The 18,727-nt window shown below is 33.3% G+C and overlaps 2 protein-coding genes across 14 annotated transcripts; one reads left to right on the forward strand and one right to left on the reverse strand.

Annotated features, from left to right (window-relative positions):
- Positions 1-286: 286 nt before the first annotated feature.
- LOC139776136 (lipase 3-like) lies at positions 287-7,156 on the forward strand. 4 transcript variants are annotated; one of them, XM_071712627.1, is made up of 10 exons: positions 287-401; positions 1,506-1,645; positions 1,833-2,141; positions 2,391-2,589; positions 4,114-4,228; positions 4,674-4,917; positions 5,056-5,214; positions 5,419-5,503; positions 5,727-5,869; positions 6,140-7,156. In XM_071712627.1, exons 3-10 carry the CDS (start codon positions 1,932-1,934, stop codon positions 6,314-6,316), a joined length of 1,332 nt encoding a protein of 443 aa, XP_071568728.1. In that variant the 5' UTR covers positions 287-401; positions 1,506-1,645; positions 1,833-1,931; the 3' UTR covers positions 6,317-7,156. The 4 variants fall into 4 exon arrangements, with proteins under 4 accessions (XP_071568728.1, XP_071568730.1, XP_071568729.1 ...); XM_071712628.1 differs by lacking the exon at positions 287-401 and adding an exon at positions 973-991; XM_071712630.1 differs by lacking the exon at positions 287-401 and having other exon boundaries at positions 1,416-1,645; positions 1,833-1,933; positions 2,019-2,141.
- On the reverse strand, positions 5,151-12,580 carry LOC139776138 (deubiquitinase DESI2). 10 transcript variants are annotated; one of them, XM_071712639.1, is made up of 7 exons: positions 12,437-12,580; positions 11,956-12,209; positions 9,771-9,949; positions 9,498-9,570; positions 9,334-9,427; positions 9,098-9,239; positions 5,151-9,018 (listed from the first exon to the last, which is right to left on the reverse strand). In XM_071712639.1, exons 3-7 carry the CDS (start codon positions 9,891-9,893, stop codon positions 8,842-8,844), a joined length of 609 nt encoding a protein of 202 aa, XP_071568740.1. In that variant the 5' UTR covers positions 9,894-9,949; positions 11,956-12,209; positions 12,437-12,580; the 3' UTR covers positions 5,151-8,841. The 10 variants fall into 10 exon arrangements, with proteins under 10 accessions (XP_071568740.1, XP_071568735.1, XP_071568739.1 ...); XM_071712634.1 differs by adding an exon at positions 11,434-11,542 and having other exon boundaries at positions 11,956-12,567; XM_071712638.1 differs by having other exon boundaries at positions 12,369-12,566.
- Between the last annotated feature and the right edge of the window lie 6,147 nt (positions 12,581-18,727).

The raw sequence follows: 18,727 nt of genomic DNA on the forward strand, positions 1-18,727 counted from the left end.
AACATTCAAAAAATATTTTTGTGAATTATTTTAATCTTCCTAAAAAATATTTAAAAAATATTTTAAAAACATTTTGTGCTCTATGGGTAAGCTCATCTGTAGTACGCTAAAGAGCCCGATTTTGCATTTTTGCTCTTAAAAATTTATAATAAATAAAATACGGAGTTAAAGTGCAGTTTAACGTGCACTTAGTGCATAAAGTGCACCTGAGTGCACCTGAGTTTGCCTGGGTCTCCTGCGGACCCTTAAATACGAATGAGCGACACGCCAACCATGGTGGACAACGTACGAAAGTTTTATACTTGGAATATTGTGACAACATCGGTAGAGAGTAGAGGGAACTACAATTTGATCTCGAGGAAGAGGCGCTTCATACAATTATGATAGAACTTCACTTACAGGTAAGTTCGTTTAATCATTCAATTATTTCTTATATTCGTCATGAAACAATGAATATGAAATTAAATACGAAAAATAAAATTTGTGAAATTTTCAAAAAATTTGATTTCTTTAATGGAATGTAACACAAAATCTACTATAAACTATTTTAAGACTAACTTATTAATTAGTTTTAAATTTTGTATTTCTTTGGATGCTCACGCATATACCATTTCAAACATATCGGTCAGTTCATTCTGTACACATATAGTCTATCATAACAAAATAATTAATTATTCTCAGTCAAACAATAATGAGTTCAAGTTCTACAATTGTTATATAAGCTTAGTTGCGTCGCTATTATTATTCTAGATGTTGATTATTCTACCGCGGAAGTATATCCTCTTCAGAGGACAAAAGTCAATGATCACATTATAGAACTTATTGACAACTGCAAGGTCATTATATGGTTTCATAATTGTTAACCGGTTCACTGGTAACGCGAAATCAACGTTTTGTGCCAAAACTGGTAAGACCTGTTTTCAGCGACCCAAAAAGCATGGGTGTACCAAGTTATATTCAAATCCGTTAAACATTGGAAGAAATATTCATGGTGAGCATATATGCGTCTAGCGTCATTACCAGTAGTGGCACTTTTTTTTCCGCGCATATATGCGTCATTACCAGTGAACCGGTTAATTAATACAGTAACGGAGCTAGAAATTACAGTACTTAATATATTCAAAGAATATAAACTTGTGAGCAGAACAAGAAATTTGTATACAAATTTTTTATTTAAAAAAAATCTAATTTTGCAACACGTAATATTTTTTTTATTGTCTTTATTATTTTATTAAAAAGTTTTGGCAACCTTAAATGTTTGTTCAATTCTATTAAGAAAATAAGGAATAGAGAAGGGCTTTTAAAAAGTTTTCAAAATTTACGTGAATGCATGTATGTATGACTTAATTTTACTATTTGAAATAGTGGAAAGACTAAAAGAAATTTATATGGAAGGGTAAAAATCTCAAGTTTCGTCACTGAACACGTTACTGATGAGTATATATATTTCAAGGAACGCATTGCAACTAGTGATTCTTAGTTTTATATTATCTCGTATACTATAGGCATATACTAGCAGTGCATCTTCGTGGAATATATCGTGGGCTGCAATAAGCATGTACATCGCTGTTGTAATATTTAAGGATTTTTTGCCATACACGCGACTAAAGATATTTCCTTCAATCTTCTTCAATTTACTTAACAAGTATGTGATGTATATTTTGATAAGAGTATTACACATAGAAAGAATATTTTGATATTAACTTTAAATTTGTAAACAGCGAATATATAGACCTTTATCATTTCTACGATAAAAAATGGAAACCTGAGAAAATATAACGTCTTTAAATTATTGTCGACTCAGCACTCATGGTGTTTGCTTCTCATTGCAGACCGCATTGCAGGGAACAAGTTGCCTCACGAAAGTATTTTCACGAAAAGTATTTTAAGTGACATTGTGCCGACAGTTAAGAGTTTTTCTACAATTTACTATGCAAGTTGATATGACTGCATCAGATATGAAATCCATGTTGCTTGCATTTTTAATTATTATGACGTTCTCAAAAGGACAATTGCAGGGCATATCGTCCTTTCTTCAAGACGAATTCCTAAATTTTCTCTTCCCTAAGGACCCTGGTTTAGAGAGAGTAAGAAGAATGGATCGAGCCGAAGAAATAAACAGTGGAAAAATATTGGACTTCGTGAGTAAAAATTGTTTTCAATTTAAGTCCTGAATTTACATGTATTTTGTAATAAATTCAATTTATCTTTGTAGCTCTATGATAAATATAATAGATTAAATTATACAATTTTATCGTCTTAAATTGTTAAGCCAAAAGTCTCTGAATATTGTATAAATATTTTTTTAGATTTAGAGCAAATTGAAATCGAAATAGAGATGAAACGATAATATTCGATGTTTATACATATTATGCTATTCTTTTACATAGATTGGCCTGATAGAACGATATAATTATCCCGCTGAGGAGCATAACGTGACAACGGAGGATGGTTACAATTTGAAAGTACACAGGATACCTGGAAGTCCATTGTTGGATGGCAAGAAAAAAAAGGAAATTGTATTCATGCAACACGCTCTTTTGGCTTCATCTGATAGCTGGGTATTGCGCGGTCCTGGTAAAGACCTTGGTACGTATTTGCTGATAACATGTGGTTGTTAATGTAACGTACGAATTAATTTAAAGCATCGTGTAAAATTTCACCATATAGCGTTTTTGTGGAAAAAATTTTACCTTCAAATCTTATAACTTGAGAATTACTAATGCTTTGACGTTTTTGTAAATATGTCCTTTTTTAAATAATTTATTCGAATATTTTTTTATATAAGAAAATGTCGAGACAGTAATATTTAATATTATTTTAACCCTGTAACGCCTGCATTTTGATTTCGTTGTCATAAAATTCTGAAACTCATATATTTGGCTTATTTTATTATTTGAAGGTTAAAAAACTGGCAGAAAAAGAGCCCAAAGGGTGAAAATTATGGTATGTTACAGGCTACGGTCAACGTGACGCTACAAATGCTTTGGAGCGTTCTTCTTCTCCTTCTTTCTTCATTGAAAGAAAAGAGAAGAGGAATGCTTCGAAGCATTTGTAGCGTCACGTTGACCGTAGCCACAGTAGTGCAACATTGACCCTGCCATTCTACAGCCAAAGGTGAAAATAACTCCCGCAATTTTTCATATTCATTTACTCTCTATCTAAAGGGATCAACACGTATTTACGAAAAAAAATAATTCTAATTTTGTTTTTCGAGCACGTTCTTCGGACGATTTTCGGCCTCGTGGTCATAGATCCTAAGTCGGAGACGCAATATTGTTTTCGGAAGAAAAACGCTTCGTTATAATACTTGGCCTAGAACGGTGGGATCTACTTTACTACGAGAGTAGTAAAAGTATAGAACTAACGATCCTTACCAGTAAAAGATCCTCAGTTGTCGACAGAACAATTTGGTGCGCCCATAAAGTAATGTTGCACTAGTGCAACTATGGGCGCTAGAGGGTTAATATAAACTTTCAAGTTACTGAAAATAAAGAGATTTTTTTCATGAGTTAAGATGCCTTTTCACGTTGACGCTCGATCGGCTCGACGTTCATTTTTAGTGAGCAAAAATCTTCAGAAATAATTTGTTTTATTTATATACATATATATTCGTAAAATATTACTACTTGAAGGTATTACTTGAAAATAATTAATATTTTACGTATTTCGAAGTCTATTTTTGATTGTACTGGGACAATCAACGACGATTCAGCGTCAACGCTGGATGTTGAATAAATTCAGCTTTATTTCTTAGCGTCAAGCGAAACCACACGTGACCCTAGAAATAATATTTTTTATTTATTTATATTATATAAATAAATTTATATAGGTACCTATATACAAATAAAATACATTTTTTTAAAGATTTTTGCTTGCTGAAAATGAGCGTCGAGCGTCGACGTGAAATGGCACCTTTAGATTTCAAAGAAGATTACAAAGAAATAATAAAACATTAATCAAATATTAAAGTTTTAAAAGTTGAAATATAATAATGTTTTTGAAAAAATAATTTTAAATTTTAGAAAAAAATAACGATATACATTTCTTTGAATCTGGTATATACATCCTACATATAGTGCACTAGCACTAATATTATCTTTTATATCGCAGCATTTTTACTGGCAGATCAAGGATATGATGTATGGATTGGAAATGTGAGAGGAAATAGTTACTGCAGATCACATGTGAATATGACGATAAACGATCCCAAATTCTGGCAGCATAGGTAAAACATTAGCGTTAAAAATTATTTTAAGGAAACATCAGATCACAAGTTTATAAATCGATTTTAAACCGAAAGTATAATATGTTCTGCCTAAAAACGAGATATTTTTGAAGCAAAATGATAATAAATGTAATCAAATCGTTACTTGTACTGAATAGAGTATACTTACCAAGTGATATGAATATAAAGTTAAACATTTCTAAAAGATTATGCAATGAAGACATATATATGAATAAAGCATATATATGAAAATGAGGAAAGAAGGATATATACTTATAACACGTTTTGTAAACATTAAAATTTGCATCGTATTCTCTTCATTAGCCAGATTGTAAGTCTTTCATTTTTTAAATCTTTTTCTCACTGTAAATTGATTGCGTGCATTTGTCAAACAGAGGGGAGAGCGAGAAAATATATGGTTTGTATCATAATTCTTATTTTTCAGCTTTCACGAGATTGGAATAAAAGATTTGCCGGCCATGTTCGATTACATTCTCAATTACACAAAGCGAAAAGATTTATATTATATCGGTCATTCAATGGGAGGTACTACGCTACTCACTCTTCTGTCATCAAAACCAGAGTACAATACGAAAATAAAAATGGCTATTGGTCTGGCTCCAGCTTCTTTTTGGATAAAAGTAACACCTATAACTAACGAAATTGTTAACACTTTTCCAACATTGAAGGTAACTGCCAAAATCTGTGACTTCTTATTGCAAGCAATAGTGTTTAAAATACAAGAATCATAATTTTTATTATTTAATGTGCTAAAAATATTAGCTATTATGAGGTAATACTTGAATTGTTTGTTTTACACGTTCCAGGAAGTTCTACGAAAGCGTGGAATATATGATTTTCTTCCACAATCTTTAGCGACTGTTACGGTAGGAAAAATATTATGTAAAGAAAATACGATGACTCAAATTATTTGCGTCACTATATTATTCTTAGTCGCCGGTCCTGATCCAGCACAACTTAACACTGTGAGTTTTAACATACATAACATACAAAACACAAACGTAATACAATGTTTATAATGTGCGTAAATATTTTTTATTATATTATATGATTTTTCTAATTTTTTATAATTATATAAATTTTCTGTGACAGCTCTAACCACTGCCTACCCTCCTCTACTAATTAGTCGCTTTATATAACGTCATCTATATAAATTATTTCTGTTATAGACAACCCTGCCAGATATATTCTCCTATCTTCCAGCCGGTACTTCTGTACAAACATTAGAGCATTTTTACCAAAATATACGTATGAGTGAGTATTCTCCTTTTATAAAACAATATTCCGGTTGATGTAATGTTACAATAAAACATTTTCTTGTCGTTTAAGATAAGATATAATTGAAAGATCTAAATTAATTTATAATATTCTACAGATTAATTTATAACTGTATACACATGTAATTATTTTTTTCCAAATATACTTTTAAGTTTTGGACACGTATTTATAGATATACGATTAATATCGATTGTTGCAGAGGACTTTCGAAACTATGATTATGGAATAGCTGAAAACTATAAGCGATACAAACAAAAAACAGCCCCAAGTTATGATCTGAAAAAGATTACTGCTCCAATAATTTTATTTTACTCAGCAAATGATATGATTGTTACAAAAGAGGTAACAGTTCTCCGTTAAGTTTTTCACTGTCTAACTTTTATTCACTTTTATATCACAAATAAAAACAAAAGAAATATATACACAAACATAATGAAATGGTGATTATGTAATATGTTAACAATATGAAAGAATCTGTTTGAATGTAATGCAAAGTGTAATGCAAAAGGAAAAACAGTTGATTTATATCAATCGGATCTATTTTCTACTCTTTATACATTTAAATCATCTCGTTATTAATGACGTTCTTTTTATTATGTTTTTGATTTTCAGAATGTGTTGGAACTTGGCAAACGCTTACCAAATGTTCTTTTAACTGAGGAAGTCCCATACAAACTTTTCAATCACTTAGATTTCACGTGGGCAATCAACGCGAAAACTCTTTTATACGATCGTGTGTTAGAACTAATACAAAAGTTTGATGCTGACCAAAATAAGCCTATAAAATAAATTTAATCGATGAATGTAAATTAAATGGAGAGAAACCCTAATCTCTCTATATAACTTGAAATGTTAGTAAAAGTAGAATTGCTAAACAATCAGCAATTAAATTATATGCATGCGTGCGTGTGTGTGTATTTCTTTAAATTCACATAAAATTTGTCAATATAAAATTATCAATTATTATATGTTAGGCTATGTTGTGATAAGATTAAAATGGAAACACTATGAGACATACTCAATATTGAGTTACTATTAATCGTAAATGATTAAACGATATATAGATTGTACATATTAAAGGTGTATACCTTGCGTACCCCATTTTTTAATCAGAATATATCTAACCTAATCTTGTATGAAATCACAAATCAGTGCTACTTTTGACATTATTAAATTCGACTTCAATAATAATGTAAAATGGAAGATCTCAAACGTTTTGAGATTATTCAAAGCAGTAAAGAAAACATTCATGCAAATAATGGATCGGTGTAGTTCCGATTTGATTCCGACAGCTTTATATATATTAAATGCATTATTACAAATACTTATTTTTACTTAGTTGTTACAAATATACGTTTACATTAGACAATGGATACTATAAACCGCAAGAAAAAAAAAAGAAAAGTTCTTCTTTTTTACTGTAGCAATCATAATTAATCTTGTGAATGTGTGCGTGTGTGTCGTGTGTGTCTGCGCGCGCATGTGTGATTAAATTACAAACGAAATATAGAAGTAGGTACTTTTGTAAAGAGAAGGTATATTTTTATTACACAAGACAAGATATCTGAAAGGTTACTCGTATCAGCATTGCAAAATTGTTTATTTCAATAAATGCAAAATATTATTGAAGCTTCTTCATCCCTTGTAATCACTGCTGTAAGGACTAAATTGAATTATAAACGGAGGTTTAATTGTAATTAAACGTGTAATGCAAGAAAAAAGTTTACACAATTTCTCACTCTAAATGCCAGAATGTTTAACAGAATTATACCAGAAATCTTAAACTTATCAAAATTATACGTCAGATCATTGATACTTAGGTGACCCATGTAGATGCCTTGTCTTTTAGAAAATTTAGAATGAGTCAAATTTTTGTGACATCTAGATCAAATTTTGTTGAAAAAAATTCGAATAGCCATTTTTTAAATATATACGGAGGGTACATATACAATCCATCATACTTTTACAATCAATATATATGTCTGTTAATTGAACCTCAAATTAAAAACCTTTTAAAACAGAATCAACTTGTAATTAAATGAAAAGAGTACAGTTTTATTATCTATTTGATCCTTCGAAACTTAAGTTTAATAATTCAAAAACTATCAGTATTTTAAAGTCAATCACAAATTGATCGAAGAAATCTTTCCTTTTTTTCTCATTACGTTGTCATTATTTAACTCGTTTATTTCAACATACTTTGTATAAATTAGGAATTTCGCTTATTTGGCAAAAAATATACATTCATTGCTTTAAGTTTCATTAACCCTTTAGGGGCCTGTGTACATAATTATGTACATTTAAAAAAAACTAAAAAAACTAAAAAACTTTTATCAGGGACGTCTTTTAAGACTATCTTATAAATTATAACATTTTACTCCAACGGGATCGATGTGTGGCCCCTAAAGGGTTAAAGATATTTGTTCATAAGTTAACTATATTTAAGCTTCTATATTCTTAACCTATCAAAAAAGAGCAGTACCTCGATTTTTAACTTACTCCCCTCAATCTTTACTCGTATTTTAATGGTTTGATTTATATATGTAGAATAGAAATATCACGCGTGTATAATCGATCTAGAGTAATGAACCAAGTGATAATAAGACGGCGTAAGAGCTCAAATTTGTACGGAGTTTCAGCTATTAAAAATAACATATAGTATTAAGAATACGGAAGCTTGTTTTACCTTTTTATCTGTGTAAGTACGGGTGTGTGCGTGTATGTGTTTGTCATATTAATTACGGAAAGCAATTAGATCATTAAATGTTTAAACCATTTTGCATTCAATATGCCTTACATACAACATATATTTATTTCTTTGATGTGCATGCATTAACTTTAAAACATATTGCTTTATAGTTTTACAAGCATAAGAAATAAGAATCTTTACGAACAATTTAAGAATTTTAATGTACGTCTTTCTAATGTAACAAGTTTCTTTCTTTTTTCTTGGCAAATGAGTTTTCTGCTCGTTACGGTTTAAATTTATACGTAATTATCTATTCATTATGTAACTATCATATCTCGACTGTATTATTCAACAAAGAACACATGCGATCTTGTGGATCGCCGTCTTAGGAAACAACGTGTTGCAGCAAAGGCAATTTCTTTTCGGTACTAATTGTCAGCAGTCGCATTCAAGTGTACAATATCAAATTTGTACCTTGTCTTGACGGTTTAGTTTCTCAGGTTGTTTCAAATCTTGGCAATATAGTCAGTCCTAATTAACATTTCTTCTCACAATGTTTAATTATCTAAAATGTATAACTTCTACGGTATTTTAGACCGTGCATTTCAACAGTGTTAGCCAAATGTTACAACGAAGTGTCCGATGGTGGTGTACTTTCGTGATGACTAATTTGACTTAGAGAGTGTTGTAAAGCGTCAGGCGTTAGCCATTCCTTTGGCAAGCAACGTTGGAGAAACGGTACGCACGAACTGAAATACGCCAGACGATTTACCCAACCAGGTATTTCCTGTCCACATAGAATCTGAAATACATTGTATCATGATTCTCATTATATCTTTCATGTAATTTGCTTATCGATATCGTTGCAGAAAGCAACGCACCAACGTGAACTGACTGCTGAAGTGATTGCAATTTTTATTCATCAAATGATAACGATCTCCTCTAAAATCTTTGCCTAATTCCGCAATAATTCTTGAAACATCTTCTTCCGTGAAATCTGTATATCCAATATGAACGGATTGTCTGTAAAACAAGAGGATCGGTGTGATTTTTATGGTCTTCGAGAAAATGTACGTTTTACATTTACAAAAAAAAAAAACAAATAGTTAAATTTTACCTATATCTAAACTGCTCGCCTAATTCTTCAGCCACTCTCGGGGTGATTTCAAAAATGCCGCTTTTTGGTTGAGCATGACCACCGTACGCATATTCTATAGCAGAAATGTATTTCTGTTAAATTCTTGTTTCTTCGTACTTTTATTTTTTTTATATAATACCTACCTGTCCCATATATTTCCACTCCAGAATGAAATACTCCGAGACCAATAGGCGTGGTATATTCATTTATCCAATACTACAACATAACATTTGACATAAATTACATCAACTAGAAGATGGTCATCTTACAATTGTCTATTTTCTATGAATAATGTTTGACTTTTGATGAAAGACTAGTTAATTGCAACTGAATTTATAAAAGTTATTGATCGACAGTGATAAGCGATTCATAATAACGCACATTTTATTTGTGATACATTGGAAATAGCGACTTACCATATCATAAACATTAAGAATTATTGGTTCACGCGCCATTTTTGGGATTAATTCCTCGCTATCTTGCGGATAACCCAAACAGCTGGGGAAAGAGAGATTGCAGTTAAGGCCTGACGAAAACATTATTGGAAACTTTGTAATCCGCAGAGCTAAAGTTGGCTATTTATGTCCTAATGCACCTAATAAACAAATATGATCTTATTACTATACAATCTCCTTATATAATGAAGAATCATAAACTTAATTACAACTAAATTACAGCAAAAAACTATACTAATTTTATTTTTTATATATTGATTGGTTTAAGGATTGAGATAAATAAATATTAATTGGAAGTTGTGGAAAAAAATTGATTTTAGGCTCTCTAGTTGTGTCTTGAAAATAATGTAGGTATACACATAATATTTTCATAAGTATTAAAAATGTATATAAAGATAATACATGCGCACATACATATATACACATGCATACATAGACTACGTTTACACAGCAGCTTATAATAGAGTTCTATAACTACTGTATATTATCTATTCAAAATTTTTCTTCTTTTTATCAATGATCACCTAAATATGAACCTAAATATAAATGTTATACTTTAAACATTTGAATCAAACTCTTTTAATATTATATCTGTACCTTAGAAGTAAAGAATCGTATGTCCATTTTTTAACATTTTGAGAAAATAAGGTTTAAAGTTTTAAATAAGAAAATAATATAATATATATATTTTTTTAGATATAAAATAAAAGTAGCAACTTGATTTATTAAGTTTTTAATAAAGTAATTTAACTGACATGTTTAATAGTGCAACTCCCAATAACACGCTGTACTTGGTTTAAAAATTAGGCACTATAAACATTTTTAATACGACTTTTTCTAAACATTGTATCTCAGGAACTAGTAATAATAGACATAAGACACTTTACTATTATATAATTTAACTCCTGTTATATTGAAAACTGTATTAACTCCATTTTGCCAAAAACTGGAGATATGATCCTTTATCTGTAAAGTACAGATAATACAGGGTGATTCAAAAGGTTACTACCAGACTTAAGGAGCTTATAGAGGGGTCAAAATAGAACAACTTTTAATCACGAATCCATGTTCTTCGAAGTAACCCTGAGTCAGTACAGGCCTTTGAATATTTAAAACTAGGACAATATACCAATGAAATAATCGTAATTTACTACTTTTCTGCTAGCTTTATTTTGTTTCTATTAAGGTTTTGTTAAAGATTACGTGATATACCTGGGATATTTGAGAGTGCGCCAGAGTTCTGTTCGACGATGCAATGCATGCATTGAATGTGGAGATCGCAAATTCAAACACTTTTTGTGAATTCAGTTTGCGCTAGTGTAATCCTTAACAAAACCTTAATAAAAACAAAATAAAGCTAGTGGAAGAGTACCAAATTACGATTATTTCATACGGTATATTATCCGAGTTTCATACATTCAAAAGCCTGTATTGACTCAGGATTACTTCAGAGAACATATGTTCCTGATCAAAAGTTGTGAATTAATATTTTGACCCTTCCGTATGCTCCTTAAGTTTGGCAGTTTTTGAATCACCCTGTATATACAAGATGTCCCATTTTAATCTTTCCATGCAATTATCTCCCAAATTATTTGTTTGAAAAAATATTTCAAATAGAACTTACTCTGTTTCGAGGGAAACATCTTATTATGGACATAAGCCTTGGTCTCTAAGTGGAGATAGATCCAAGATTTCAAGGTAACTTTTGTTTTTTTAAATTGGACCCCCCAAGGCTAGAAATTGTAGTTTAAGTATCAAAAGCTCCTATTTAAGTTGCTTTGATCAAAAGAAGAAAAATTATAGATCGGATAACATACAATTTAACTCTAGCTCGCCACACTCCGGTCCAGTAAATCACCAAACGTTTTCCGGTTTTCACATTTCCTTATAATAAGTTCAGTTTAAACTTAAATTATTTTCTTGATATTATCATAAACATCTTATTCAGATTCTGCATTTCCAATTCCTATATTAAAAGCTTAAAAATATTAATTAGAATAAAAATGACAATGCAACAAAGTCAAGCAATCTCACGGACCGGAGTGTGGCAAATTAAGGACTCGAAAATAAGTGTGGCTAGTTAAGGTTAATATTTCATTAACAATGATAAGCACATACAGATAAATATTAAGCGAAAGAACAATACCTTTGTGGCGATATAATACAGGTTTGACACAAGCATATGTAATGCTTTGCATTTAGTTGCTGGATACGTACACCTCTTAAGATTACGTTTACTCGTGCGTTTTGATGTTCTTCTCCTATCTTGATTTCTTAATGTCGAACCAATTGGTTTTACGTTGACTGATTAAATATCGCACCATGCAGCATGACATTCCCATACAATTGTCTGTAATAACTGGAAGGGTTGGTTCATCTTACGTTTACGGAAATCCCTCTCTGAATTACAAAGAACCACCTTTTAAAAATTATTAGATATCAAGCGTTTGTAGCAACCGTCTCTACTTTAACGTGTTTTTTAATACAAATCGCACATAAATAAGAAATACAATGTTATTCGCGAAGTGACATCCCGTTAAATTCCTCAAAGTAACGCACAGCACTTCTCAGGTTTGGGAGGCTTGCTACACAAGTAAATAATTTGTCTCTTGGTATGGGATTAATACCAGGCAGAGGCTGCTGGTTAAAAATTTGGCAAACTGTTCTCCAGCGATTATTCCCCTCCGAAATAGATAAGTGTCACTTCTCATTTGTAGTGCTTGTGGTCTTTCTCATTTGAGATACGATGAGAATGTGTTCATCAATGCGCGCCATCTATCGACGCGCTTATAAAGGCCTAGTTTATACCACAGAGCCAATTTCACCAACCATGAACCACGGTTAGATTAAAGCCTTGTGTACACGATACTAGAAATTGGTCCGAGTTTCGGTTTAAGCCAATGAAACTGTTGCTTTTCTATAAGGCTGGGGTCTCATGGAGCGGATTACGCGGAAGCGGAACGAGCGTATCACCAATCACGGCATCATTCTGATAGAACCCTTTCAAAGATTCCGTCGAAACGGTCCCGTGATTGGTGATACGCTCGTTCCGCTTCCGCGTAATCCGCTCCATGGGACCCCAGCCTAAGAGCTGCAAGTTGATTGGCTTAAACCGAAACTCGGACCGATTTCTAGTATCGTGTACACAAGGCTTAAGGCCGGTATTCATAATCAGATCTTATTTCAAGACCGTCTTAAGTAATATCTTAAGATGCTAATACGGCTCTGTGATTGGTTAATGACATCTTAAGATTGTACTTAAGATGGTCTTAAATATAAGAACCGACTATTGGCGTTTTCGATTGGCTCGGGTTAGCTCATGGACATAGAACACATATACATATTATGTATGTATTCTATGGCCGGTATTCATAGTCGGTTCTTATTTTAAGATTGTCTTAAGTAATGTCTTAAGATGCTAATACGGCTCTGTGATTGGTTAATGACATCTTAAGATTGTACTTAAGACGGTCTTAAATATAAGAACCGACTATAAATACCGGCCTATGTCTATGAACTAACCCGAGCCAGGTTCGTCACAAATCGAAAACGCCATATGAATACCAGCCTAAAGGTGCGATTTCACGATGACGCTCGACGCTGAATTCGAGCGTCAAAAAGCTAAACTGTGTTTAGCTTTGACACTCGACGCTCATTTCAGCCAATCCAGTGGTTAGGTTATATTTTGCGTCCCTCTGAATCTATCACGTGACCAGATTTGACGCTCGAATCCAGCGTCGAGCGTCATCGTGAAATCACACCTTAAGGCTGAGTTTCCACTAAGGCTGAGTTTCCACTGAGCGCGTCACGCGTCGCGTCATTCGTCGCAACCAATCAATACATCTTATTTTATTACATTATTTGTGACGGGATGTTTAGATTGGTTAACGACAGACGACGCCGCGTCATGAGTTATCCAATCGAAACGTTTCATTTTATGACGTCATTTCCGACGCGAAATCTTGCCATAAAATGAAACGTTTTGATTGGACAACTCATGACGCGGCGTCGTGACGCGACGCGCGACGCGTATAGGCTGCGTTTCTGTATTCACTGTAAGGGTGAAATCACACGATACGGGAATCAGCATGCAGGACAGAGGATGCGTATTCGAACAGCCAATCAGCGCTCTTCCGCATTTTCTATAGAGCGCTGATTGGCTGTTCGAATCACGCATCCTCTGTCCCGCATGCTGATTCCCGTATCGTGTGATTTCACCCTAAGGCTGAAATCCCATGGTGCGGAATGGAAGTGCGGAATAGAGAATGCGTCATAGACTCCGTTTACACGGCACCGTTAATCGGGTTTTATAACATCGGTAGTTGTCAGGAAGACCAATCGTAATCATTCTTCAGAAGAATGGAATAGCTGTGATTGACCGGCCTAAGAACTACCGATGTTATAAAACCCGATTAACGGTGCCGTGTAAACGGAGTCATAGACACAGCCAATCAGAACTATGCCGCAGTGTTTACGATTTTTCCTGCATGCGTTCGTGGCGCAGTTGCGTTAAAGATTTGCGTCATAGAGCCATAACCTTATACCTTCCATGTATACTCTCATTAAAACTTTAATAGACTCTTCAACCATCATTATTTTGGTTTCCATATTCACACAAAACAGTTTTAGCAAAAAACGTCAACAATACTGTATGGCGTGTATGATCGAGACCAACAGTACTGTGCCGAGGCTGCATCACGCATTCCGCATTCCGCAAGTCTTTGATCGGGCTGTTCACATGGTGCAGAAAAATGACCAAAAATGCGTCAAAGCAGTTCAAAAATTTAAAAATATTATTTTCAACTTTTTCATATTCAATATAAACTTTTATTTAATGTTATATTAATAATTATTATTGCTATTACAAAGATTATTTTTTATAAAAACGTTTGAATTATTTTAATAAAATTCTTATTATATCAATTATTTTCATTCCGGATGCGTCATTGCTCGTCTATGACGCACCATGTGCACAGCGTGGGAGACATTTGCAGAATGCGTTGATGCGGCATAGCTCTGATTGGCTGTGTCTATGACGCATTCTCTATTCCGCACTTCCATTCCGCACCATGGGATTTCAGCCTAAGTACTGACGATGTGACGTCATTGAGCACAGCTGCAAGATCGTTCCGTAATTACTTCTGTTGCTTTTACCGCATATAACGCTGCAATAACGGAACGATATCCGCAGTACTGCGACTGTTGTTATGTATAAGAAAGAAATATAACCTATCTTAGACACGATGTAACACGACGATGGGAGCATCTATTCTAAATATACAAAAAAGAATCAGTTTTCAGATTTATGAAAATATCGAAATTATTTATTATTATATTAATTATATTAATTTAGTAACCTTTTCGGGCTTTTTCCGCATCTTCGTGACCAGTGATCGGCAAAAAAAAATTTTTATTATTTATTTTTTAAATGTCAAAGCAATCATTAATAAGCCAAAATACAATATATTAAGTGCCAAAAAAATAAAAATTTTTTTAACTTATTTTTATTTACCTAACAATTTGTAAATAATTTCAAAAAAAGATTATTTCTACAAAAATTATTAATGTTTAACATTATTTTTTAATTCTTAGAAAATTTAATAATAAATCGAGAATTATAACTAATTTTTCAAAAATAAATAATTGAATAAAAATAATTTCTAATTTTCTAAAAAATAATAATAAAAAACAAATATTTTTTAATTTTCCAAAAAATTAGTAATTAAAAAAAAATATTTTTTAATTTTTCAGAAAATTAACAATTAAATAAAAATAATTTTTTATCCTTGACTCTGAAACAAGTTGTCTTGGCAAAAACAAGTATGAACATGAGGTAACTGACAATATTACAATCAGAGATACTGGGCAAGACGAAGGGGACGGATATACGCGATTGGTCAAAACCTGTTAACGTGTTAACGTTTTATGAAAAGTGTGTGTGGCTAGTATTAGAGCCATTGCACACGAAATGCATAGCTTAGCATAAGCGTATTACTAGCGCTACTTGTACTTCCCAGTCATCTCGGTGGATTCAATTTTTTTTTTTTAAATCCAATTAATGTGATCCCCCGATTCAAAAGTACTTTATTATCAATATTTTTTTAGACCTTTTTGTATATATGTGGTATTGTTGGTGTAGATTTTGCATATTGTAACAAATTTTAAAAATTCCAAAAAATAAATCCAATATGGCGGACTCAAATATTTGCGAATTTTTAAAACTTTATATTTTAACCTTTTTTGTACATATAAGGTTTTTAAAAGAAGCAATAAAAAACAGAAAAAACATTCAAAGAAAGTCGATAATAAACAATTAAACTTTATTTATATTAAAAAATATAATTTTGTGAAAAAAACAATAATTCTCAAACTTAAATGTTTGATAAAGTTGGTGTGATTGAAGAAAAGATGTGTTTAATCAACGAAAATTATATATGTTGCTTTATCTAGAGTGAGATCATTTGATTCAGTTATTAAGTTTTTCTAGGTAACCAACGTCAAGTTAGAAACGTTAAAAATTATTTATATCAAGAAATATCTGAATAAATAAGAAAAATACGTATATGAACACATAAAATTAACAATTATTTGTTTATAATTATTATTATAATTAAATTATAATTGTTATATTGGGGGGAAGGGGTTGAGGGGGGGGGGAGCGTGCAAAGCACATTTATAGTTTATCTAGCAATTGCAAATTTTCCCAAAAAACACGAATTTTCAGTATGAAAAAATTATTTAGTATAGTTAACGTCATCGTTTCTTTTCGACTGCAACTAATATACTCCTAAAAACTTGCAGCTCTTACAGAAAAGCAGCAGTTTCATTGGCTTAAACCGAAACTCGGACCGATTTCTAGTATCGTGTACACAAGGCTTAATGAAAGTAGGAAATGACGACAAAATCTATGACGTCACATGAACACGAAAACGCTTTGACAGCTTACTGCCGCGTATATTGGAACGGATTTACAGTGCTGCCAGTACTGCGAGTGAATAGCGAAACGCAGCCATAGTGGGAACGCAGCATAAGCGCGTCACGCGTCGCGTCATCCATCGCAACCAATCAAAACATCTTATTTTATTACATTATTTGTGGAATGTTTAGATTGGTTAACAACAGACAACGCGACGCGTGACGCGCTCAGTGGAAACTCATGCTGCGTTCCCACTATACGCGTCGTGCGTCGCGTCGTCTGTCGTTAACCAATCAAAACATCTTATTTTATTACATTATTTGTGACGGAATGTTTAGATTGGTTAACGACAGACGACGCGACGCGCGACGCGTATAGTGGGAACGCAGCCTTAAGGTGCGATTTCACGATGACGCTCGACGCTGGATTCGAGCGTCAAAAAGCTAAACTGTGTTTAGCTTTGACACTCGACGCTCATTTCAGCCCAAGGTCGGTAAATGGCGCGCGCTACATAAGGTCTTCCGCTGCACTTCGAGCTATTTGGATCCAAAATGGCGACCATAACGCTCAGCGTACACCATCAGCGCGAATGGCGAACTACGCACACAGTAACAACTATTGTACGACGTGCACTAATACACAGTCACTGGATCCAAAATGGCGGCCGTCGGAAGACCTTATGTAGCGTCGCTACCGACGCGCCATTTACCGACCTTGATTTCAGCCAATCCAGTGGTTAGGTTATATTTTGCGTCTCTCTGAATCTATCACGTGACCAAATTTGACGCTCGAATCCAGCGTCGAGCGTCATCGTGAAATCGCACCTTTATGGCTTCTGCCCACAGGACGCGGAAAATTCGTATGTATTTGACCGGAAATGAATGTCCGGTAAAAGAATCTACATATGAAATCGTTTGTATTTCGTATGAAGACTTTTGAAGTGCAATTGAAAAGGTTTGTAAGTCATTCAGTTAATTGTAATTAATTAATCATTTTTTCACCATGCACTTAGCCGGAATAGATAAATTAAACAAAGTTTTTATATCGAATCGTTTGTATTTCGTATGAAGAGTTATGAAGTGTGATTAAAAAGGTTTGTGAGTCATCCAGATAATTGTAATTAATTATTTATAAACCATGTACGGTACATGGTTTATTACAATTATCTGGATTAGCTGGCCTTAGGACAGAAGCCATAAGGCTGAGTTTCCACTGAGCGCGTCACGCGTCGCGTCGTCTGTCGTTAACCAATCTAAACATCCCGTCACAAGTAATGTAATAAAATGGGATGTTTTGATTGGTTAACTTGTGATAACGCGACGCAGGACGCGCTCAGTGGAAACTCAGCCTAACCGACGGTTAAAGTTAGCCAGGTGGATTCATTTCTATTGGTCAATTCTGCTAACTTTAACCGTCGGTTAAGCTAACCGTGGTTGGTAAAATTGTTAAAGGCATGTCCACGATGCTAGAACTTGGTCCAAGTTCTCGGACCCAAGGTCGGCAAATGGCGCGTCGCTACCGACGCGCCATTTACCGACCTTGAGTAAAATAAGGGCCTGAGCAGAATAGCTGACTTATAATTTTAAGACAGTGTTTTATGCTTTAAATCTTTGTTTTTAGCAACGCACAATACTGTCTTGTTACTACGTTTACGCGAGCGTTACTTCTGTAGTAACTTACGATAATGCTGGGTCTACAATGCGAGTCGCAAAGTCGTGAGTCGCAAGAATTGAAAAATTACAGTCGATTATTTGCCTCAAATTCGACTGTGATTGGTCAATTCTTGCGACTCACGACTTTGCGACTCGCATTGTAGACCCAGCATAAATCACTCGTTTACGCGAAGTAAATTATCGTAAGTTACTACAAAATCCCGTTTACGCGAAGAAAAATCCTGTTTACGCGAAGAAATTATCGTAAGTTACTACAGAAGTAAAGCTCGCGTAAACGTAGTATGTGTCTCAAGTCTTATGCTGGGTCTACAATGCGAGTCGCAAAGTCG

Source organism: Temnothorax nylanderi, unplaced genomic scaffold (genome assembly GCF_030848795.1).
Source record: "Temnothorax nylanderi isolate EJ_2023f unplaced genomic scaffold, tnyl_v1.0 TNYL_tig0112_pilon, whole genome shotgun sequence".
NCBI classification, from domain to species: domain Eukaryota; kingdom Metazoa; phylum Arthropoda; class Insecta; order Hymenoptera; family Formicidae; genus Temnothorax; species Temnothorax nylanderi.